This window comes from Poromitra crassiceps (assembly GCF_964638095.1).
Source record: "Poromitra crassiceps genome assembly, chromosome: 5".
Lineage (NCBI taxonomy): Eukaryota > Metazoa > Chordata > Actinopteri > Beryciformes > Melamphaidae > Poromitra > Poromitra crassiceps.
Window position 1 is genome coordinate 37552024 of NC_139642.1, and position 24098 is coordinate 37576121.

The 24098-nt window shown below is 44.0% G+C and overlaps 2 protein-coding genes across 5 annotated transcripts in view; both read left to right on the forward strand.

The window, feature by feature from the left end:
• The first annotated feature begins 9226 nt into the window (after positions 1-9226).
• Positions 9227-14935, forward strand: eif3k (eukaryotic translation initiation factor 3, subunit K). Of its 2 annotated transcripts, none has more exons than XM_083637483.1 (8): positions 9227-9420; positions 10259-10357; positions 10946-11066; positions 11186-11263; positions 12142-12208; positions 13308-13385; positions 13851-13976; positions 14807-14935. In XM_083637483.1, exons 1-8 carry the CDS (start codon positions 9359-9361, stop codon positions 14836-14838), a joined length of 663 nt encoding a protein of 220 aa, XP_083493609.1. In that variant the 5' UTR covers positions 9227-9358; the 3' UTR covers positions 14839-14935. The 2 variants fall into 2 exon arrangements, with proteins under 2 accessions (XP_083493609.1, XP_083493610.1); XM_083637484.1 differs by having other exon boundaries at positions 11189-11263.
• A 3366-nt stretch (positions 14936-18301) lies between these two features.
• LOC310776877 (calpain-9) overlaps positions 18302-24098 on the forward strand; it is a 26509-nt gene continuing 20712 nt past the window's right edge. For all 3 annotated transcript variants that reach the window (XM_083637079.1, XM_083637080.1, XM_083637081.1), the window contains exons 1-2: positions 18302-18605; positions 23173-23242. In XM_083637079.1, the coding sequence (XP_083493205.1) occupies positions 18339-18605; positions 23173-23242 (337 nt within the window). In that variant the 5' untranslated portion in view covers positions 18302-18338. The remainder of the gene's footprint in view (positions 18606-23172; positions 23243-24098) is intronic.

A 24098-nucleotide genomic window follows, 5' to 3' on the forward strand; every position in this document is an offset into this window, starting at 1 on the left:
CTGATTGTCTTCTCTCTCTCTCGCGCTCTCTCTCTCTCACACACACACACACCTTCCTGTTTCTGTTTCTCGCCGTGCGATCGACCCTCCCCTCCTCACACCTTCCTCTGTTCTCTCTCAAACGTTTTTTTTACAGCTCATTTGCATAATCCTATTTTATTTCCTGTTAGGTGTGCATGTAAGAGAGAGAGAGAGAGAGAGAGAGAGAGAGAGAGAGACAGAGATAGAGAGATAAAAGGAAACCGACAGAAAGAATCCATTATTTTTTATTTTTTTTTACATTTTAACATTTTACAGAACAACACACGAAGAAAGAAAACAAAAACAGGCTCAGACACAGAGGGGAAAAAAACAACATACATATGTATATACTATATATGTGTATACTAAGGACATTCAGTGTTACAACATAGTGCTACCATCCACATATGGTGCTTATGTGCTTCTAAGAGATGCTGTGTGTGGGGCTCCACGCAAGGGGTCCCGGAGTCACCTGTCACCCCTGACCCCATCAAGATAGGCCAGAAACAGGTAGCCTAGGTAAACCCAGCCCCCACGTGACCTGCTCTCTCAGTTCCCAGTCACCTAGTGACTGAGAACAGGTCTGAGAGCAGGTCACGTGGGGGATGGGTTTACCCAGGCTAAGAAACAGGTCCTAGACGACTGAGAATTTGAGTGAGTTGGTCCTCAGGAACCTGAGTCTCAGTTGTGGAGTTAACCACAACTGAAATGAAGGTGAAGAGGGAGACTTCCATTCCTTCAGAATTAGTATTTTGGCGACAGTTGTCCCCTGTGTCAGAGACTGTTGCACAGCTGCAGGGAAGTTCAGAGTTCTACCTCCGGCTGAAGGGTTATTTTGCCTGCCTTAGAGTACCAGTCAAATATCCTGGCCCAGAATCCCGCTAGTGAAGGATAAAACCAAAAGGCATGAGATACGTGCCCTCTGACACCTGACACCTATCGCACAGTGGTGAAACAGAAGGGTAGATCTTATGCTTAGAATAGTGAAGACGATGAGTGACTTTAAATGGATCAGCTGGTGTCTACTATTAACTGAGCAGAGTTGTATCACAGACAGACTCCTATCCCATATAATGTCAGATAACTCAATACCAAGTTCCCCCTGCCACGTTTCTCTAATCCTCTCAGTAGAGGCCATCATAGGCGATTGTACGTTGGTGCACCGGGCCGGCTGCACGTGCAACCACTAGTTGCCAGATGATTTTTTATTTTATGTTGACATATAAACGATAGTTGATGAGGGCCGGCTCACCCTACAGGCGAAACAGCCTCCTGCCTGGGGCGGCTAGGGCGCTCTGTAGCCCTCACAAAACAACAACAAACAAACAAAAACCACTGGTGTGCACCCAGGCACCCCCTCCTTTTCCCGCACGCTGCATACAGGTTTGGAAATTATTGTTTGTCCGTTGCACTCTAGGGGAGAGCAGAGCAAGGAAGTAACCATTCTACACTAAAACGGATATTGAGGGGTATATATACACCACTCTCATAATATGACATGTGTGTATCACTTAGGGTGTCGAGTCATAGTCTATTTTTGTATTTGTCTTTATTGAATGTTCCACCTTCGGTCAGGACGGCCGAATCACTGCCGATCTTTCGGAAAAGACTAAAGACACCTTTTCATGCTCCATCTGGGCCCTTCTTGATCTAACTTCTTTCTCTCTCTTTAAAAAAAAAAAAATCTAAACTAACCTTAAAGTCCCTGGAAACCAAAATCCACAAAAACGTTCTAACTATGTTATTTAGGGTCTTATGTTAGTAATTATGTGTCCCAGAAATTATTATACATTACTTTCAACCCAAAGCCTTAAAATCGACACTTTTCTACAAGATTCTACAAGGTACTTCCTCATTGAAGAGAGCAGTGCGCGAGGTGCTAAAATGCAGGAGCTTATGACGTCATAAGCTCTATATAACCTTTGTACACGCGCGCAACTCGCCCTTCTCCTTTTGTCCGTTCTTTGCCCCCAGTGACAGCGCTCCCTCAGTGTCTGTCTCCCTCCCACTCTGTGCCGAGCGCTATGCTTCTCTCTCTCTCTCTCTCTCTCTCTCGGGACTAGTGAGAGAGAGAGCACAGAGAGAGACACACAGGCTGGTGACGCGAGGTTACTCACACACACACACACACACACACACACACACAGAGTAGCGCTGTGCAGTCGCAGCAACAGTCTCTCCCTCTCCGAGCAACGAACACACACACGCACACGCACACACACACACACACACACACACACACACACGGTGTGTGTGTGTTCGACACACGCACTCGATCTCTCTTTCTCCGTTTCCCTCCCCCCCGCTCTCTCTCTCTCTCGGAGACCTGTAGTCTTGCACGCACGCACACACACGGGACACGCCCACACAGTCCGCGGGAGAAAATACACTCTAAAATATAATTGATTCTCATGACTTTTGGCATGACTGTCAAACCTAAATTTATATACTTTGCGACGTTCATCATCGTTCAAATTTGGCTGGTGGCTTATTAACATAGATTCCTGTGATGTGATAACTCAAAATGCTAAATTATAATAAAATATTTCTGGTTTCCAGGGACTTGTACCACTGTTCCTTCAGAAGTTGTAGTTGTCATAGACTGTGTTACATAGTTGATTGCTCTATTGCTGACAAAAATGTGTTATTGTAAGTCGCTTTGGATAAAAGCGTCTGCCAAATGACGTAATGTAATGTAATGTAATGTTCCAAAACTGCATGTTTAACTAAGAATAGGCTAATGATTATTTCCACTCACCACTTATTTAATGTGGTTACTTTACTTTGTGGTCAAAAGTTTGGAAGGAACAATGCATGCTGGGGGATATGCAAACGTTTTTGTCCAATGGGTCCAATGGCATTGCTCTCTGTCAGAACTTGCTTGGATGTCCTGATGTTGGTTTAGTAGCAAAGGTAAACACAAGTTAATAGCAGCATTCACTATAGACTCTTTAGTGAATACTTCTTCATTTTGCTCACAGAGTGCACCAGATTAATGCATTTTACTTTAAAATTTACAAAGTTTCTTTGTCCTGGGGGGGCTGTGCTCCCCCAGGACAAAGAAAATTTGTAAATTTTAATACCCCCCAGTCAGAGTCCTATTACCTTCTTGGTGGTGCAACCCCTGTTTGGAAAGCCTAGAATCGCCTATGGAGGCCATGGTGCAGTTATCAAACAGACATACAAATCTGGAAATGAGATGCTTGGAGTAAAGGAGGGCTCAGCAAAACATAAAAAAAGCATGCTCATCTGGAAGTGCTACAAAGTCATGAATCATGGATCGAACATAATTTCTGACTTGCAGGTATCTAAACCAGTGTGTAGCTTTTTGAAGTTTGCGAGCACATTTAAAACAACTTACGTTGACCAACGTGCTGTACAGGCAATACATCACAACAAATACAAAACAAAAACAATAAAGAAAACAGTAACAATAAACAATAGAAATTAAAATCAAAATGTCAAGCTTAACTAGAGTCAAAGGCCAGAAAGAATATATATATATTTTTTAGGTGCATCTAGAGTCCAAGCTAACATGAACAGGCAAGCTGTTCCACACCCATGGTTCCACAGAACAGGGGCAGCCACTGCAAAGGCTCGGTCGCCTTTGCTTTTGTGATTGGAACTCGGGACATGCAGGAGCAGCTGGTCACCAGACCTCAGTGCTCTACTGTAGCTGCAGTATAAATAGGCTATATTAGTATACAGTATAGGCTATATAGTATAATAGTTCTGCAAAAGAGGCAGGCGCTAGTCCATTCAAACCTTAAAAACAATCAACCTTAAAATCAATCAGGAGCAGTGAACAGAGGCCATACTGGCGTAATATGGTCAGGCTTCTTTTACCAGTTATATATTATTTATTGATTTATTATTATATTATATTAGGAGCCGAGCAGCTGCGTTCTGCACTAGCTGCAAAAGACGGCGTGATGACTCATCTAGGCCCACATACAAAGAATTAGAATCATCTAGCCTAGAGGTCATAAACATCTTTGGAGGAGAGATACCTCGGCTAAACGTCTGAACTGAAAAAAGCTAGTTTTGACAACTGAACTAATCTGCCAAATGTAAAAGATCTATTAAGGATCACACCAACTGAGGTTGAGGAGGATAAGATTAGGAGTACCTTCAGGTTGGGGTAAGAGTTAAGGTTAGGGAGTAGGGAATGAATGTAGTCAGCGTCCTCACAAGTAGAGCAATACCAACCTCCACATACTTGGAAGGAATGTATGGGTGTCTACGTGTGGCTTGTAGCTGATTAATTGCAGTTGTGCTGTTTGGGGTTTCCGTGCAGGTTTGCACATACAGAAGTGTGTGTAAGTGTGTGTGTGTGTGTGTGTGTGTGTGTGTGTGTGTGTGTGTGTGTGTGTGTGTTTGTGTGCATGTGTGTGTGCGTGCGTGTGCGCGTGTGAGAGAGAGTGTGTGTGTGTGCGCGTGTGTGCGTGTGAGAGAGAGAGAGAGAGAGAGCAAGAGTGTGTGTGATGTGTGTATGTGTTGCAGCTCTGCTCTCGTGCTCAGAGCTCCCTTTCAGCTTCCTGTTCAGTAGCATTTTCACACCACTGAATAAGGAGCGCCTGTAACGTACCGTAAAATATTAAAAATGAAAAAAGAAAACTAATAAGCCGCTGCAGGACTGAATGAAACATGTATTTTATGGTGCTGGCAGGTGCAGGGGAAAAACACTGCTGCAGTGTTGATTCTCCCTGCACACCAAAGTCTCTAGAAAAGGTTCCTTTATTTTACATGAGGTAAAAAGTTTAAGCAAAGGAACTTTTTCTAGAGGCTTGGTGTGCAGGAGGCAGGAGCAATCAATACTTTGCAATATTAAAAAGTACTCAGACATCAGCTGCTTCATTTTACTGAGAGGTTTACGATGAGTGTCTGGCCTGCAGGGTGAACAAACACTGTTAACCAAAGTTTCATTGATTGTAATACATCCTGCTATTCATAGACTAATGCCTTACAGCAAGGTGTGTGTATTTAGTTTGAATATGTCAAGTTTATTCATAGACTTTCTGACAAACAGGTTTGTCAGAAAGTGCTTTACAGAACACAACAAGCATATTGTATATTAAGTACATTCGACGGAATACTATATTAATTATATTTTCAGAATGTTGTTTGAGTAAGCATTAAGCAATCATGTCTGCTAGTAACAACTGTACATTCCCCTACTTCCAACCAATACATTAATATACATTGCCGTTTATTTTATTTGAATGCTTTACTAGAGTAATTTTAATTGCTTATTGTATATATTTGTGTGCTTACATTCTACTTGTCTTTGCCACTCTGCTGCTGCAACGACCTACAGTATTTTCACCATGCTTCAAGTTTCATCCTATCTTACCAAGGGAAACAAAAACAGATAGAAACAGCAGATGGAGATACATGTATAGTGTAGCAGTGTGACGACCTTATTTGACCTTTATCCCCCAATCTTCCCCAGACACCCGGCTCTCTGAAAGCTGGCAGCCCACAGTCTCAGGTCTACCGTGTGTTTCAGAGACGCCCACATGTGACAGACACAAATAACTGCCTCAAACTGAACTGTCTGTGCCACATGGGAATGGCTAGTGAGGCTGTAAAATAAAGATGCACTCCAATCATCCTAAACCGCCAGTAGAGCGATGCTTTCGTTTGTTATGTCAGGATAACATGTCATGTTGTGTTATGTTAGGTAACGTTAGTTATGCTGCGTTATGTTACATTATGTTGTGTTATGTCAGCAGCCTATATAGAGTAATAGTATATACTACAATATATTCTACCTGTTCTGCTCTCTCTCCTCTTCCCCTTTCCCCTGCTCCTTCCCCACCTCCTCCCTCTCCCTGCTCTCGCCTCCCCCACATTCCCTGTTCCCTCCTCACCTCCTCCCTTTCCCTGCTCTCTCCTCCCCCGCATACCACCGCTCTCCCTCCCCTGCTCCCTCCCCACCTCCTCCCTTTCCCTGCTCTCTCCTCCCCCGCATACCACCGCTCTCCCTCCCCTGCTCCCTCCCCACCTCCTCCCTTTCCCTGCTCTCTCATCCCCCACATTCCCTGTTCCCTCCTCACCTCCTCCCTTTCCCTCCTCTCTCCTCCCCCGCATACCACCGCTCTCCATCCCCTGCTCCTTCCCCACCTCCTCCCTTTTCCTGCTCTCTCCTCCCCCACATTCCCCCCGCTCTCCCTCCCTTGCTCCCCCCACCTCCTCCCTTTCCCTGCTCTCCCCTCCCCCACACTCCATCCCCCTTTCTCCCTTTCTCTCTGGCTCTCTCTATCATATACTTGTCCAATCATGTTGTTATTATTACTACTGTAATTGTCAGCTAGATTTAGCTAGACATATTCTCTGTGAAGTCCTCTGAGACATGCTTGTGAATTAGGGCTATACAAATAAACTTGACTTGACTTGAATAGATTGTTAGCTTAGGTTAGGTAATACTTGAGATTATGGCTGTGCTACCTCACTGTTTGTTTTTTTGGCTGCGACCAGAAGCTCTATAGGTCACTCTGTCGGCCGGTCCACAAACAGTTCACTACCCTTTAGCGGGCAAAGTTTTCGCCATTGGAGGTTGAAATTGGGCATGGAGGTCAAGAATTGTTCAATAGCTACTATTATTGGCAGCCGCTCAATATGGAGGAGGCGCTGCTTTTTGTACCCATGAAGTGGATACTGACCGCTATCTTGCATTACAGTATAACTGTATATATCAACCTGCCATGTTATCATCCTGTGTGTTTCTTATGTGTATGCATTATTGTGGTTGCCGTCTGGGCACTCATGTAACTGACTGACTCCCATCATTTGACTGCACTATTACTGTTTATGTCCTTTGCATACTTTATGTGGACATAAATAAATATTTCAAATGTGTGTGTTCATGCAAATCGTGCAAATTTCCAAATGGCAGAGGCAGAGTTGGTGGGCTGCCCATACCATGCTGCATTTTTGGGAAATGTGCACATTTAGTGCCATTTAAGATGGCCTAGTAGTAGTTAGAGAGATTGTCCCTGGATCACCCACCTGTCTGCAACCCTCTGTTCTGCTGAAGTGTCCATGAGCAAGACACTGAACCCTGCAGCTGACACTAGCAGGATCAATAATGCATGACAGTATTGTCATTTTTGGTGGAATGATGCAATTTTTTGTGAGACTGTGTGAAATGCTGCTCAACAATACCTCGCTCTAACTCAGCTCACCCTTGTATGCAAGCAGCAGTCAGGTCCCTATGTACAGGAACCACATCAGTCTGGACCCTATGTACAGGAACCCCATCCCCGAACATTTGTCAACGATGGAGAAGACAAAAGTAGACAAAAATACAAATATGCATAAACCCCTGAATATGGTCAAACGTCAAAACTAGGCTACTTTAAAGCTTGAAATTATTAAAGCAAAATCACACTCTTTCCAGGTGTGTAGTGCTATCTGGAGAACACCTACAGTATAAGGAACAACACCCACACTATTTTACTATTGTGAAAATAAACCCTTGGAGAAAAAGTATGGGAGCTCCGCTCCCCTGCGCTCCCACAGCACTCCCACAGCACTACACCCCTGCTCTTTCCTCACCTGTGACAGTTTTGGTTTACATGTTCCCCCAAGAGTGTCTGCTGGGCTCCTCTGTCGAGTCGCGTCTGGTGGAGGCTCCACTATCTAGTCAGCTCCACTGTTAGGACAGGAAAGACAATGCAAAAAATACAAAATAAAATTGTGTAGACACTTCCAGTGGAAATCATTTTGTCATTGATTTATACTTCATTAATTAGCGTAAATAAACACATTACAATGTGAAAACTATGAATTCATTAATGAGGGATCGGCGTGACATCACATCCACCCAGAAATACGGAACTCCGCAGCAGTTAACTAGTATGAGTTGAGCCAAACAAATGTTAATATCTCAAAAACTCTACATCACATCAATTATATTTTGACATTCTGAGTGAGTGCAGAAGTAGCTCAAGAGTTTGATGTATAACATATGCATGTCGTATTAAAGTTGTGTGTGAACGGTCGCAGTTTTTATAATGTAAACAGCACGGCTAGAGTGAGCATCACTGGTGATGCGGTTTGTTTACCAAAATGCTCAAAATGCTGATTGGCTGATCCCTCGTATTGATTGTGTGGGTATATCTATGCCAGTGTAGCAACATAGTAGCCTTAGCCTATATATCAATTAGCGTTAATTCTACTAGTAACAGTAGCCTATCTTATATCGATTTATTTATTCTGTCAAAATAGGACATAAACAATTAACTAATAGCCTAGAAAAACAGAAAGCTTGTTGATTGGACAATTGGAGCTTCTCTTCTTGTCCTTCTCAAAAAACAGACACACTTCAGTTAGAGCAGCTACAGTAGACTCCTCTCACCATATTACCTCTATACACACTTCAGTTAGAGCAGCTAGACTGCTCTCCCCATATTAACTCTATACACACTTCAGTTAGAGAGGAGTTACAGTAGACTCCTCTCCACATTACCTCTTTACACACTTCAGTTAGAACAGCTACAGTAGACTCCTCTCCCCATATTACCTCTTTACACACTTCAGTTAGAGCAGCTACAATAGACTGCTCTCTCAATATTACCTACAGTATATACCTACACACTAGAGAGCAGTTACAGTAGACTCCTCTCACCATATTAGTTACACATATCAGTTAGAGCAGTTACAGTAGACTCCTGCCCATATTACCTCTTTACACACTTCAGTTAGAGCAGCTAAAATAGACTGCTCTCTCCCCATATTACCTCTAGGTCCTACTGGTGTTCCGCTTACGTCACGCTCTGTCATGCATGCGCACTCATGTCAGCAAAACATCCATTGAACATTACACTTGACTACTCGACTCGTTCATAATTTCCCTTTGAAGAAAAATAGGCAATTCATTCTCAAGGACACCTTACTGCAGCCAGCTGTCAGCGTGTACTATTGTGAACAGAAGAGGGCGATAGAGGAATTAATCTTCACCGCAGCTTGCTGCTAGGAACAAAACGTGCTAGGAACCAATATAGCTGGGTGCATATTCGCATGAAAAGCGGAAGTGACACTTTATAAATTATTCAATGTAATGAGTAGATATCAGATATTTAGAGATCATAGCGCTGTATATATTTACTTTTGCAAACGATATGTGTTGTTTAGCACTTCCCAAGCACCTTTACTGAGCTCCCAGTGTTTGATTTAATATCAAAACTGGTCCGTCCTCTCTTCGGTCCGCTTGATTCTTGTTCCTTCCTTTCCGATCGGGTTTTCCCTCCGCCCGGTTCTTTTTCTACTCTTTCGTCCACGTGTGGATTTTATTCAATCTTTCACCAACAGATTGGACACAAATCTAGAACAAATGGCCTCTTCCTTCGAGCAGATGAGAGCGAACGTGGGGAAGCTCCTACGCGGAATCGATAGGTACGGATGCCCGTTAAAAGGACTGATAACAACCGAAAGCTAACGTTAGCTTACCTTAATTTGCTAATTTTAAGCTATCAGCAGCCCATTCACTGTGTGTGTGCAAGTCTTTTCGAGATCTGTCTAATGACAGCTTCAATGAATTATACCTGTATAAAAGCCCTTCAAGGCATTGTGCTTCATCTCAGTTCTGGTTTGTTGTGGTAATAGCTGGCCTGACCATCGACAAACTTCAACAAATTGGCACTTCTCGGCAGTGTCACGTTAGTTGAAAGACTGGTGACAAAAACAAATATTCTACAAGCGTTAGCTATTCTGGACTTCTACCCAGTTTCCTTTGTGGTGATGGTGGTGTTATACGCTCCCCAACACAAAGATGGAAGTTCAGCCTCCTTGTGACAGCTGCTGTGTCACACACTGCCAGATGCTGTGTGGCTAAACTGATGTTGCATGGCTGGCTTGGCTGCTCTTTACAATGCATACAAACCAAATATGGTCAGGAATATTTTCTTTTTGTATCCTGTTTTTGCATTTTGTTTTATTTTTTGTCTGTCATGTAATGTGCATTGTTGTCTTGGACCCCAGGAAGACTAGCTGTCATCTAGGCGTCAGCTAATGGGGATCCTTTTAAATAAACAAATGTAGGAAGTGTATCGTTGACAGTGGTACTAGTAGCATACGACACAATAACAAAACACAGCATACAATAGAATATCCATAACATACAGAAAGGTACAGCAAACAACATCCAGTGAATTGTCATTATGCCAATTCTTTGCTGAAACACTGACGCCATCTGCACCTGAACATGCATAATGAGCTGTGTCTGTTCTCCCAGGTACAACCCAGAGAACCTGGCCACACTGGAGCGCTATGTGGAGACACAAGCCAAAGAGAATGCCTATGACCTGGAAGCCAACCTGGCCGTCCTCAAGCTGTAAGTCACTCTGCCTGACTGTTCGCCTTGGCAGCCGAGGTGGCAAATTAATACCAGCCCCCACCCACATTTTTGTCCGACAGCGAGACACTGGTACATTTGTGTAATCTATCCGCATAATAACTATTATTTGGAGGTTCCATTCAGATCTTGTTGGCTGGTAAAAGTCATTTTTTTAATGTGTGCTATGCATCAAATGTATCTCTGTTTGCTTGTCTTTCTCTGTCTCAGTAGTTACTGTATGTGGGATCAACATGGCAAGGGTTGTTATATGTATGTTATATGCCGTAGTGTCAATTTTTCACTGCTTTTCTGGTGCTGTTAGTTTTCTCTGTTGACTTCCAAAGCCAGTTTTTTATTCACTTCCTTTTTATCGATTGTTTATGCCGTTTTCAACACAAGTAAAAAAAAAAATGTTTTGATGCATTAAAACATACATTGAAGTGCATAGTAATATTTAAACATTCGCAATGAAAATGTTATTTTACAGTTCTGAGCAACAGATTATATTCCAGAGCAAAATGGTTCTCAAAGAGGGGTCCTCAGGTGTAAAGGCGACAGCTGTAATCCTCAATTCATGTCCTGCAGGTACCAGTTCAACCCCGCCTACTTCCAGACGACTGTGACGTCCCAGATCCTGCTGAAGGCCCTGAGCAACCTGCCGCACACAGACTTCACCCTCTGCAAGTGCATGATCGACCAAACACACGTATCCTTTTGGTGCAGGGGGGAGTGAATGGGCCAGTGTGTTTATAGGTGGTTTAGAGCTGGGAAGGGGGGGTGGGGTCTGTCTTGGGGTCGGGGTGTGTTTCCTTGACTACTGTGTCGCAGCAAGAGGAACGCCCCATCAGACAGATCCTGTACCTGGGGAACCTGCTGGAGACCTGCCACTTCCAGAGCTTCTGGGTACGACACACACACACGCACACACACACACACACACACACCTACACACCTACCTACAGTTAGATTAGATACACATTATGTTATCATTCTGAAATCCATCTGCCCGTGCTCCAATCTATGAGTTTGAATCTGAACCACCAGTGGTTTGCACCAATCAGCTTCCTATGAGGCAGCTACGGGCGGGCTTTGGTGTGACGCCAGTGAGAGTGAGCCTGTGATAGACATGATAGACAGATGGTTCATCCAATCACCTGCCAGGAATTTTTTTAAAGTGCCTGCCCTTTGAAACGACTTGTTCTATGGTGGTTGTGTGAAAACAAACCATCTGGCAGTGTCAGGTTATACTTTTATTGTCCCTGAAGGGAAATGTGCTTTGCAAGCAGGTTTACTAAAGTTTAAAGAATACAGTCTACAAATCACACTCAACAGTCAATGAGATTAAGGAGACACCTAGCCATAAAAGTCTCTTATCTGTCTCTCTCAAACACACACAAATACAGAATGCACTTTCTGTTTACCTTTTGATTCCTGTTCTACACACAATCGGCTGTCTATCATGGTCTCACATCCCTAACATGATGACATCTGTCTTTCTGTTGCTTGCCTCCTCCTTCTCTCATGCCTTTCTCCACTCCTCCTCCTCTCCAAACTCCTCCTCCTCTCATGCCTTTCTCCACTCCTCCTCCTCTCCAAACTCCTCCTCCTCTCATGCCTTTCTCCACTCCTCCTCCTCTCCTCCCTCCTCTCCTCTCCACTCCTCCTCCTCTCCTCCCTCCTCTCCTCTCCACTCCTCCTCCTCTCCAAACTCCTCTTTCTCAAAGTGTTTGTCCTCTTCTGATGTCTTCTAATCCCCTTCACCCCCCTTGTCTTCCTGACAGACGAGTCTGGAGGAGAACAGAGAGCTCATCGATGGCATCACTGGCTTCGAGGACTCTGTGCGCAAGTGTGAGTATAATATAATTTCAATGATCACAACGGAGGTTGAGCTCGTAGGGGACATTCACACCAAAAGCGTTTTTTTCAGTCAGAACGCTATGAAAATCATGTTGAGAGCGCTTCCATTGTGCACAAAACACAGCGCACGGAGCGTTTTTTTTTGGTGCTCTTGTTTGTTTTCCCCTGTAGTCGCGTGCAGTACCGATCAGAACACAACGACCATACGGATGGTAGGCAGCTAGTTTTGCCTGTTTGATGTTGTTCGCTGTCAACACGGAAGCCAGATTGTTGCAAATTCTGGCAGCAGCGGCGGTTGAAAATCCCTCGGGACGAGAAAAGGCAGGAGGAGTGAAAAACACGATCAGGGCGCTTTTCCTCTAATGTTCAACTTTTTTCAGCTTTAAAACGCCCACAGCGCTCCTCCAAAAACAACAGATGCCACCAGCGCTGAAACGCCAGGTGCGTTCATTAAAAGAGGAGCACGTCTAGCGCGTCCTTACATAGAGAATTAATTACAGAAAGACGCTGGCAGCTCCAAAACACTTTTGGTTTGAATGTCCCCTTACAGTATATGAAAGGACGGGGCACTTCTCTTGCTTTTCCCACAAACACTCCCCCCTCCCCTAGCTTTAAACCAATGTATATGGCTTTTGAGAAGTGTTGGTGAAGGATTCTGGTCAAAATCTCCACATTTGAGAGTAAACTGTTAGAATTCGACATACTGTATAATTCTCATGCAGCGAGGGTGCCCTCTAGGGGTTGGAACCCACTTTTGCAGGTGGGTCTAAGTGGCTGATCTTGGGTTCTGATGACGTCAACAAGAACCCCTTTCCCACCCAGAGTCAGTCTAACCCCCGCTCCCCAGCTAATCCCCGGTTGAGAGTCTTGATTTGCATTTTTTTAAATCCCAAATAGAGGCAGGTCTGCCAGAATTCTGGGGTCTTAATTCCCCTTTAAATTAATAAAAACCCAACTTTCAGATATCTTAGTTTGTTGAGATCAAGACTTTTTTCTTCCCCTCTAATAAAAACGATTCTGACTGATATTCTGATTCTGGTATTGCAGTCGTATAAACATTGACTGTTGTTTAATTCTTCTCCCTCTCCAGTCATCTGCCATGTAGTGGGCATCACCTACCAGAACATTGAGCACCGGTTACTGGCTGAGATGCTGGGAGACCCTCTGGGTAAGAACCTGGACCACTTCATGAGTCTAGAGAACCAAGGTCCTGCCAGAGAGATGTTTGACTGGATGTTTATAAACTTGTGTTGTCACAGTATTTATAATGGGCGACATTGCATGTTATAGCCATTCCTGTGATACTGTAAAATGCCGTTTTATAATCTGCCACCATGGTGCAGGTACACCATGTTATGCGGGACATTATGTCGCCATGGGATATCTGTGTCTGTGCTTAGATGCATTTGCAAGGAAATCAGAAAAGGGGATTCAGGGGGTCCGCAGCAAAAAGGGGAATAGTTTATTTCACAATGACAGGAATGTATGATTGGTCATGGGTTTCATAGACTTTCTTTAATCAAACATCTAAAAGCTAAATTCTTATCAGATGGGGGCCCTGGGACTAGAGATGCATTTGCAACCTTCTCGTCACCAGCCTGCTCTCCCCCTCTCTCTCTCTCCCTCTCTCCAGACACACAAGTGAAGGTTTGGATGAGTAAGTACGGCTGGACGGAGAACGAGGATGGACAGATCTTCATCTACAACCAGGAGGAGAGCGTCAAGCCCAAGAACATCGTGGAGAAGATTGACTTTGAGAGTGAGTGGTGCTGCGCAAACTCATTAATACAATTTCCCCTGCAAGCTTCTTTTTTGTGTGATGATTCAGCTTGTCTCCCTCCATTAATCCATGCCTCTCGTTTGTAACTGAACTGCATTTAATAGGTTGAAAGCATGACATGTTTTCTAGCATTAATCTGGTGAGCACATGTTATTTGAAGAGCAGGCAGTTCTTATGTTGTAATTGAATGTACTGTATATTGGTTTCCATGCTATTTTCAGTGACTGGGAGTCCATGTTTGACGTTCTTAACCTGTAGGGGCAGTGCAGCGGTAGTTTCCCTCCCTACCAACACAAAGGTCGCCGGTTCAAGCCTCAATTTACATCCGGCTTGGTTGGGTGTCTATACAGGAACAATTGGCCGTGTCTGCGGGTGGGAAGCGAGAATAAGTGTATGAGTCCGGTCGCTGCACTAGTGCCTCCTCTAGTCAGTCGGGGGCCCTATTTGGGGGGAGGGGAACTGGGGGGAATAGCGTGATCCTCCCACGCGCTACGTCCTGCCGGTGAAATTCCTCGCTGTCAGGTGAAAAGAAGCGGCTGGCGACTTCACATGTATCGGAGGAGGCATGTGCTAGTCTACAACTCTCCCCAGATCAGCAGAGTGGGTAGAGCAATGACTAGGACAGCTTGGCAGGGGGAATTGGCAGTACTTGATGAGAAAATAAAAGGTGAAGTACGTAATTGGGGAGAACATAGGAGGAAAATCCCCAAAACTTGATGGGAAAAAAATCTTAACCTGATTTCTCCTCCCTCCTCTCTCTTGTTCACTTCTTTCCTTCTACACTTCTGTCCTTGCTTTCCTCTCCACAGGTGTATCCAGCATCATGGCTACATCTCAGTGATGCAGACACACACAACAAATCATAATAGTCTTTTACAAACCGGTCTTCTTTTTCTCTCAATACACTCGTTTTGCAATAAATGTAATTTATCATTACACCCCATGTCTCTGTGTGGTCTTCGCAGTGTTCTGAATGTTCTTCAGCTTATTATCTGCTTCTCCACAGAACACTTATCAGAGCTCCTTGCCTTGGAAATGTCCACCAGTTAGGGACTGTCCGATATTTAGGTGGGGAGCGGTAAAATATGATATATCATAAAAAAAGAATCAACTGCCCTCTCTGACAATTATATAATTTTCTCTCTGCCCTCCCCCTGCATCTGTAAAAAAAACAACGATCTGCCCTCCCCCACCCACAAGTTCACAATTTTTAATTGTATACAGTAACATTTAGGTCGTATGTTTAAAAATAAAATGGGAACAGGTTCAACTAATGCCGCAGTCACATTTTTGACAGCGCAGGCTCACACATAGTGCAAATCTCCCACACACACTGCATCCACGCATCATAGCGATTTCATTAACCATTAATCTTGATAGCTGACATTGAAATAAATTATGCTAATGTTGGTTCCACATGCAAATGCTTAACGTGGCTTCATTGGATCAATATCGCTCGACTGTAGCCCACCTGAAGCCACTTTTCCTTTGTTCAATAATAACGCCTGGACATCTGCACTGGTATCTGATGGGCAAACTGAGTTAATACTCTTCTTGGGGTTGATGCAGGTAAACCTTGCCTCTTTTTTCTCACAGGGCTTTTGTTTGAGTCTTGCAATCAAATTGGATTTTCTGAAGAGAAAGATCATATATTTTAGATATTGGTCTATTCATAGTAATGTTATTCCATTGCACACATCTGCATACTTGAGGAGATAATGCCTGCTATTCAGAACCTAACGTGAAATGGAATAATACATGGCCAGAACGCAGGACAGTAACTTTTAAATCTGAATAATGCTGGTTCCTCTTACCATTTTCTTCCATAGGGCACTCAAGTCAAATTGTCTGAGGATAAACTAATGGTTTAGACCAGGGGTTTTCAAAGGGGGAGGCGTGCCTCCCCTGAGGAGCTCCAAGCAGCATCACGGGAGGCTCAGTGAATGGAAGGGGGGCTTATTACATTAGTTATCAAAAGGAGATCACATAGAATAGCCTAAATGTGTGTGATTTAGTTACGGTAATAAGTGTAACTACTAGTGAATTACAGTAGTTATGAGCAAGACCTCGATCACTTTAGAATGGAGGACATATTCTGAGTTATAAAGTTAAAAGTAAACTTAATTTAGTTATTTGGACACTTAACACTTCTAGTTTAGTCATGTTACTTAAGAACTGGCCGTATTAAGTGTTATTAAGGAAGAATAACTATTGTGGTACTACCACCTGACCTTATAAGGCACAACATACTGAGCAAAGCATATTAAGAGCATAATTAATGCACAACAACTTACTATAAGCAGTAATTAGGAGGTTATTGAGGGAAAACTGTTAATTAATGGCCTAGTAGTTGTAGAATATGATCATGCAGAATAGGGCATTAATAACTGCTTTATAATGAGTAATGAACTGCTAATATGCATGCTAATATGGAACTAGTTTGTGGTTAATATGTGTACCATAATATAAAGTACTTGCTGTGACTATCCTAGAGGTCACAATAGGTTGCTGGTTGGAGTCTGAAGGGATGCACAAAGTGTCTGTGGTTTTATTTGACTAGTTAGCTTGCCATTCAATTCAGTTGTTTAGCTGATGAGTGATGATTGAATGTTTCTATGATTCATCTTTAATGTATTAACATGCCCAAATGTCATCAGTAGCTTAGCTTCTTAGCTAATCTAAAGCTGTATAACATTTTTGGCATGTTAAGCCCACATGCCCAACATACAGCCAATCACACTGCGTGAAGCCGTGATGTCATCTGTAGTCGCGGGGACCCCAAACATATCTGGCAGGCCGAGTAGATCCCGTACCCACACCAGTAAAGCTAGTGGAGCACTTCCTAAAGTGTGGTTCCCCTAGGATTCATTGAGGGAGTTCCATTGAGTCCACCAGCAAAATAATTAGTTTAATGTCAGTCCCCTCACCTACAGCAGAGACAGACTTACTCTCAGATTGTTCCAGCAAAATTAAGATTCATTTAACCTGGCCTGAAGCGTCTTTGCTTGGAGGTCGTTGACCTCAAAAGGTATAATGGGAACCCTAGTCTACAGCAGGGTTTCCCAAACCTTTTGATGCCGAGGACTCTAAAACTGATATATTTTATAACATGCTGGGTTTCCCAAACTTTTTCATGTCGAGGACTTTTAAACTGATATATTTTAACAGGGTTTCCCACATTTTGACATTCAAGGATCCTCAAAGGGAGATGCTTTAGACCAGGGGTTCCTGAACCTTTTCCCCAATAAATCTTGTTAAAATCATTAAATCGTTATAATTGGCTAAGTGGGTGGGTGTGGGCAGCGGCAGTGTTTGCCATGATTCTGATGTCATCAGTGATGTCACTCGAGCAACTGTGTTTGCCCAACTGTGATCTCACTCAAGCAGTTATGATGTCATCAGTGATGTCACTCGAGCAACTATGATGTATGCTGCGTTCAAGTGCCGTGAATACAACATAAATCCACTTGAACGCCCCCTCATGTGATATTCACGACTTGGTATGTGGAATCTTTCTGAAAGCTTCGAAGCTTGCCGGACACCATGGACGTTGATGGAAAGTAAATATAAGGCAGGCGATTGGGCGGGTTCCATAACTACAGCCATGGCATATCATCTCCAGAGTCTCCACCCTACATGCGCTCAATTCCTAGTTAGTCAGAATAGAGATCATGTAGACCAGAGGTTCCCAAACTTTTTCATGTCGAGGAAAACCAAACAGACACTTCAGACCAGTCAGACATGGACTGACATTTGATTAGATTTTGCCTCTCAAACTCAAATATGAGAATATTTTTTATTGTCATATATAGCCTAATTAGAATTCCAGGACTGTCATCAAACAGTCATTATTATCATTCGGTCATTATTATCAAAACAGTCATTCATCTACATTCTGTGATTGTGTTAGCTTCTTCTAAATTAAATAATGAACAAGTTTAACAATTCACCAATTTGATGGGAACGCCTGAAGGACACCTGCTAGTCCCCCGGACAAGGATAACCAAAAATAAATGCTTTAGACCAGTGGTTCCTGAATGCTTTCAGTCAAGGACTCCCAGTGCTGTTTAGAAGAGGGCTTCCCAAGTCTTTTCATTTCAGACTAAACCAGCATTTCTCAAACTCTTTCATATTGAGGACTCTGAAACTGATATAATTTTATAGTGACTCAAGTGGGCACAGAAAACCCACACGACGCACACACATTTCTGTCCAGGTGAAGTCATCTACCTGTGTAGCTTTCTAGGAGGGGCGTGGCTTCCTTTGCTTTTTTGCTGAGGTGATAAGAAAAGGAAGGTTTTGCTTGGGGAGTCAGTCAGCAGACAGACTTGAGTTGGAAACATGACGAGTGTGTCGTCGGAAGGCCCCCCCGGGTCCCCCGGGGCCGCCGCGGAGACGGAGGACTGTGATATGGACTCGGTCGGCTCGGGCTCGGCAGACGAGCTGCTGGGCTCCGGCCCCCGTCGCTGGCTGGCGGACCTGCTGTACGGGGACACGGCCCAGGACAGAGCCGAGGACAGCACGGGGCGGGACGGGCTGTTTGTGGACTATCACTTTCCCCTGGGCGAACTGGAGCTGAAGGCCGGGGTGAAGTGGAAACGACCCAAGGTAAGTTACAGAAAACCAGACGAGCTTCAGCCTGCGAGGCGTGAGGCGCGCTTCAAACGTTTCTCCTGATTGCATCCATTCTGACTAGATTGCATCCAAATAATAATGGTTATTGTATTTTTTAGGGATATTTGGAAAGTATTCTGTAGTTTGTTTGCCTCATAAACTGTAGGATCACCATCTTTAGGCTATCTGCTGGTATAACTATATTATTATTTGTTTTCCATTGTAATTGTATGGTCGGGGCTATGGACACCATAGCAGATAGCAAAATACTACAAAGTAAGTTAAGTCACTATATGAACCATTATGAACTCACATGTCGAGTAGCCTACCATAGATATACTATAATTCTATAGGAATATTATAGTGGTACCATAATAAATACCATAAAGTATCCTACTATAAGGTCAGTAGCATATAAACTCACTGTTGTTGAGTACCTACTAGGACCATGATATTGATAGTTTAGATAGGATATCATGTTTTTTCCCCTTCTTCTTGGGGATATCTCAGCATATCAGGCTGTTACAGCTAAATAAGTAAATGCAGCTAAGGGGTTTTACACGAGCCTAGTATCTAGGCTTATGGAATGACATTCACTGCCAATGAATCATACATTAAGCTACATTAATCTCTGTGTGAGTGGGATATTAAATGTCATATATAATTACGAATGGGCCATGTCAGATGTGTAAGGGTGATATTTTGTGCTTGCAGGAAATTGCAGCTCTTCCCTCTGGACACGTATTGTAATAGATGACAGATGAATGATGGGTGTGCAGCAAAGAAAGCACATTGATTTGTGAGAGATATTAAACATAATTGAAGGCTTGAGGCCAGATTCACCAATGTGTTCCTAAAAATACATTTTTAGGAAGTCCTCCAACTCCCTCATCTCCCCTCTCATCTCATCTCCTCTTCAGGTTAGGGTAGGGCAGGCCATGGCTGGGATAAGATCTAACCTGTTGGTATATTTACACAGGACCTTGTAATATAAATACTCGACAGGCACTCAAACGAGAGAATCTACATGCAGCAACAGCAGTTGATGTTGACTGAAGGCTGTAATACAGGGCAGCTTTCTGGTGCAACATAAATGGGCAACTTTGCCATAAATGACCAACAGTTATTTTTATCACACTCTTTTTTCTTCTAATCTAACCATGTAATAACAACAATAACAACTAATACAATGTGTTCAGTACTTTCAGCACTTCTAAGAATGCAGAGGAAATATGATATGTCCAGTTTAGAGATCCATGTTCCTGTATAAGGTGCCGTTGCATATCAAATTCCCAAAGAGGTTGTTTTAAAACAACAGCAGAGGCTGAACACACTGCAGAGTGGACAGCAGAGAGGCTGAACACACTGCAGAGTGGACAGCAGAGAGGATGAGCACACTGCAGAGTGGACAGCAGAGAGGCTGAGCACACTGCAGAGTGGACAGCAGAGGCTGAACACACTGCAGAGTGGACAGCAGAGAGGCTGAGCACACTGCAGAGTGGACAGCAGAGAGGCTGAACACACTGCAGAGTGGACAGCAGAGGCTGAGCACACTGCAGAGTGGACAGCAGAGAGGCTGAACACACTGCAGAGTGGACAGCAGAGGCTGAGCACACTGCAGAGTGGACAGCAGAGAGGATCAGCACACTGCAGAGTGGACAGCAGAGAGGCTGAGCACACTGCAGAGTGGACAGCAGAGAGGCTGAACACACTGCAGAGTGGACAGCAGAGAGGCTGAGCACACTGCAGAGTGGACAGCAGAGAGGCCGAGCACACTGCAGAGTGGACAGCAGAGAGGCTGAGCACACTGCAGAGTGGACAGCAGAGGCTGAACACACTGCAGAGTGGACAGCAGAGAGGCTGAGCACACTGCAGAGTGGACAGCAGAGAGGCAGAGAGGCTGAGCACACTGCAGAGTGGACAGCAGAGAGGCAGAGAGGCTGAGCACACTGCAGAGTGGACAGCAGAGAGGCTGAGCACACTGCAGAGTGGACAGCAGAGAGGCAGAGAGGCTGAGCACACTGCAGAGTGGACAGCAGAGGCTGAACACACTGCAGAGTGGACAGCAGAGAGGCTGAACACACTGCAGAGTGGACAGCAGAGAGGCTGAGCACACTGCAGAGTGAGAGGATGAAACCAGGATGAAAAGGTCTGCTGGGCTGAGATCAAGTGACTCGCCTAAAGGCACTTAAACAGGTTTTAAGGAGAAGGAAGAATGTTAACGTAGTTATTAGCTTCCCCTACTTGTGCATGTGCAGCGATTTGAACCGGTGTTGTGCCACAATTTGTATCCCCTAAGATTATTATTTTTACGTCTGCCAACAGAGTTGTGTTTTCACCCCCATTTGTGTGTGTGTGTGTGTGTGTCTGTGTGTGTGTGTGTGTGTGTGTGTTTGTGTGTGTGTGTGTGCTTGCGTGCGTGCGTGCGTGCGTGCGTGCGTGTGTGCCGTTTTGAATACTTTGCCAGGTGTCTAGCGTAACTGTGTCCTGCAACGGACACCTGGACGCCTGTTTCGTCACGTCCGGGTCAGAGGTCTCTCGACGTGGTTTCCGGTACTTTAGCAGGCATTTCAGATGCTGGATCGCCGCTTTGTGAAAGTGGAACTAATTTATACATCTATATGTGTCAATATGTGGAATTTCATATGAATATGTGCATGGTAACATGTCAAATTACTTTAGGAAAGTGACTTTGATGACAGAAAGCCATAAGACGTGCTTGGGCGACGAGAGTTACTGATCTTTAAAGTTGCTAGCTTGCTAGCTAGCTAACGCTAGCTTTGTCTAAAACACAACAAGGCCAGCTAGGTGGCAATAATGCAGCAAAATGGGACTCAGCGACCACTACAAGCCACTCGCTTTGTTGACTATTACTGGCTTGCTAACCACTGGCTTGCTAACCAGCAGAGCCGCAGTGAGCTGTCCGTAACAGGACAAGAGCAGCTTTCAGTTAAGACGCCAGCGGTAGCGTCCGTTCCCCGACTCTGGTAAATCAAAGACACAACTAAAAGAAATTATTTCAACGGTATGTTGCTAGAAAGAAGTTCGACTTAACGTTTTCGCCGTTAAACTACACGGAAACATGACATGATCATTGTAGCAGTGTTTGAAGCACAATTTTAACAGGAGTTTTGTAAAAATATTGTCCGTTGCAGGACTCGCTTCCGTTATTTGTCTGTCTGTCTGTGGACAGATTTTGTCAATGCGAAAGCATCATAACCAGGCAAGATGCGGTCACAATATGGTGTGTAGTTGAGCTCACAATGAAGGCCGGGTTCGAAGATGGGTGTGGCCCAGCAAGAGGGCCGGAAGTAGGGGTGTAGGAAGCAGGGAATGGGCCATTGCCATTCCATCTTATTTTCCATTCCAGAAATCCTTTTTGAATCCATGTGTCAGCAGGATGCACACAGAGCCTGCTAAACTGGTCCTGACTGCCATTCACATATACAAACAAACACACAAACAAGCACACACACAAGCGCCCGCACGACAACAACACTAACCTTAACCTCACCCTAACCTTAACCACTGATGGCTTTTGTCCCCAATTGCACAAGCTGTCCCCAATCACCCAGCTGTTCTTAAATCGGGTGTGTGTCCCCGATTTTGACCTCTCCCCCAATCCCTCAATGTACAATTAGATGAACACTCCATGCTACTGATTCCACAGTGTTACTATCTTCAACCCTGATCTGCCTTTTACGTTTCTAAAATGTGGCATTTTTCTGCAAACCTACAATCTCAATGTAAATTTGAAACAAAACGGTGCGTTTCCAACATTAAACACAAATAAAACAACTTTAACAACTTTGGTTATGTTTAGGCAGAGTGTGCAGGTGTCATGTTGCTGTCTAGCTGGTCTCCTTTTTTCCAATAAATTCCTTTTGTGTCTTGCAGTGTTCAGACTTGCTAAATCCTCATGTCTCTATGAATGAATGAATATGAATGAATATTTTATTTTCGTGTCAGGACAATTACATGACCCATCCCACATGGGATTATCAGACACATCAACATTCAATATTTAACAAAACATAACATTCTGGTATGTTACCCAACCAGAAGCTTTCAGTGCAGCCCAAATTAGAGAGTATATATACATGCAGACATAATATGCCTATACATATACATACATATACATTCATACATACCTGCTCTCTAATTCCCCTCCTCTTCCTCGCTCTCTCCTCTTCCTCTTCCTCTCTCTCTCTCCATCTCCTCTCTCTCCTCTTCCTCCCCCTCTCCTCTCTCTCTATACTCTCCCTCTCTCTCTCCATCTCCTCTCTCTCTCCTCTTCCTCCCCTCTCCTCTCTCTCTCCTCTTCCTCCCTCTCTCTCTCCATCTCCTCTGTCTCCTCTTCCTCCCTCTCTCCATTTCCTCTCTCTCCTCTTCCTCACCCTCTCCTCTCTCTCTCCTCTTCCTCGCCTTCTCTCTCTCCCCTCTCCTCTTCCTCCCTCTCTCTCTCCTGTCCTCTCTCTCCTCTTCCTCCCCTTATCCTCTCTCTCTCCTCTCCTCTTCCTCCCTCTCTCTCCTGTCTCTTCTCTCCTCTCTGCTGCATCAGGAGCTCTCTGCGTCTCCTCAGTTCATAGTGGACGGAGCGACACGACTGGACGTTTGCCAAGGAAAGCTCAGTAAGTGGCTACTATTCCCATGCTGGTATTATACTGTAGTATTACACCATACTGTTGTAGCCTATACTGCTGTAAATCAGCAGCTGCCTACTAGTGAGTCTCTGTGTGTCGTTGACTTGATAATCCCACCCCTGTTTAACCGTCCCCTTCTGCTCGTCTCCATCTGCCCTTCATCAATGAAGTGGATTCAACACGGGCCAGGCTGGAAGTAACTAATTACATTTACTGAGTAGCTTTTGTGTGTAGGCTACTTGTACTTTTCTTTAGTTACTTTTACTTAAAGAGGACATGAAACATTTGATCAAATGACTCTAGTTCATTTGCATTTCCCCTCAGACAACACAGGACACTGCTACTGTATTGTACTGTATTATACAGTTAACCTAGTGACATCATCTAGCAGCGCCCTAGTTGGCGAAAAGGTGAAATGTTGTTCATCTTTTTAGGAAATCTAGGTAAATTTCAGACTTGAAAGCAGTGTCTTGTCTTGTCTGAGGTGAAATGCAGATGTCCTCCTCTTTAATAAGGTAACGTTTTTTGCTGAAGTGTCTCCAGCAACAGAAACTGGACCAACATAAATTAACAAACTGTGGATCCATTCACATTCACTTTATTTTGCAATTTCTAATGTTTCCAATTAGTTTGAATTCTGTCCTCTCTCCTTTTAGAATCACATGGAAAAGATCACAGCTAACAACTGTCTCTCTGTACAGTAACTTTTACTGAGGACATTTTAAATAAGCTATCATTTCGAATAGCATCACCACTGAATAAAGTGAAATTTCGCCGTGTAGGACTACGCCGCGGCCGGCAAGTCTGCCGGTGTTGGCAGCATGCAGCTCCTCAAAAATGTGAC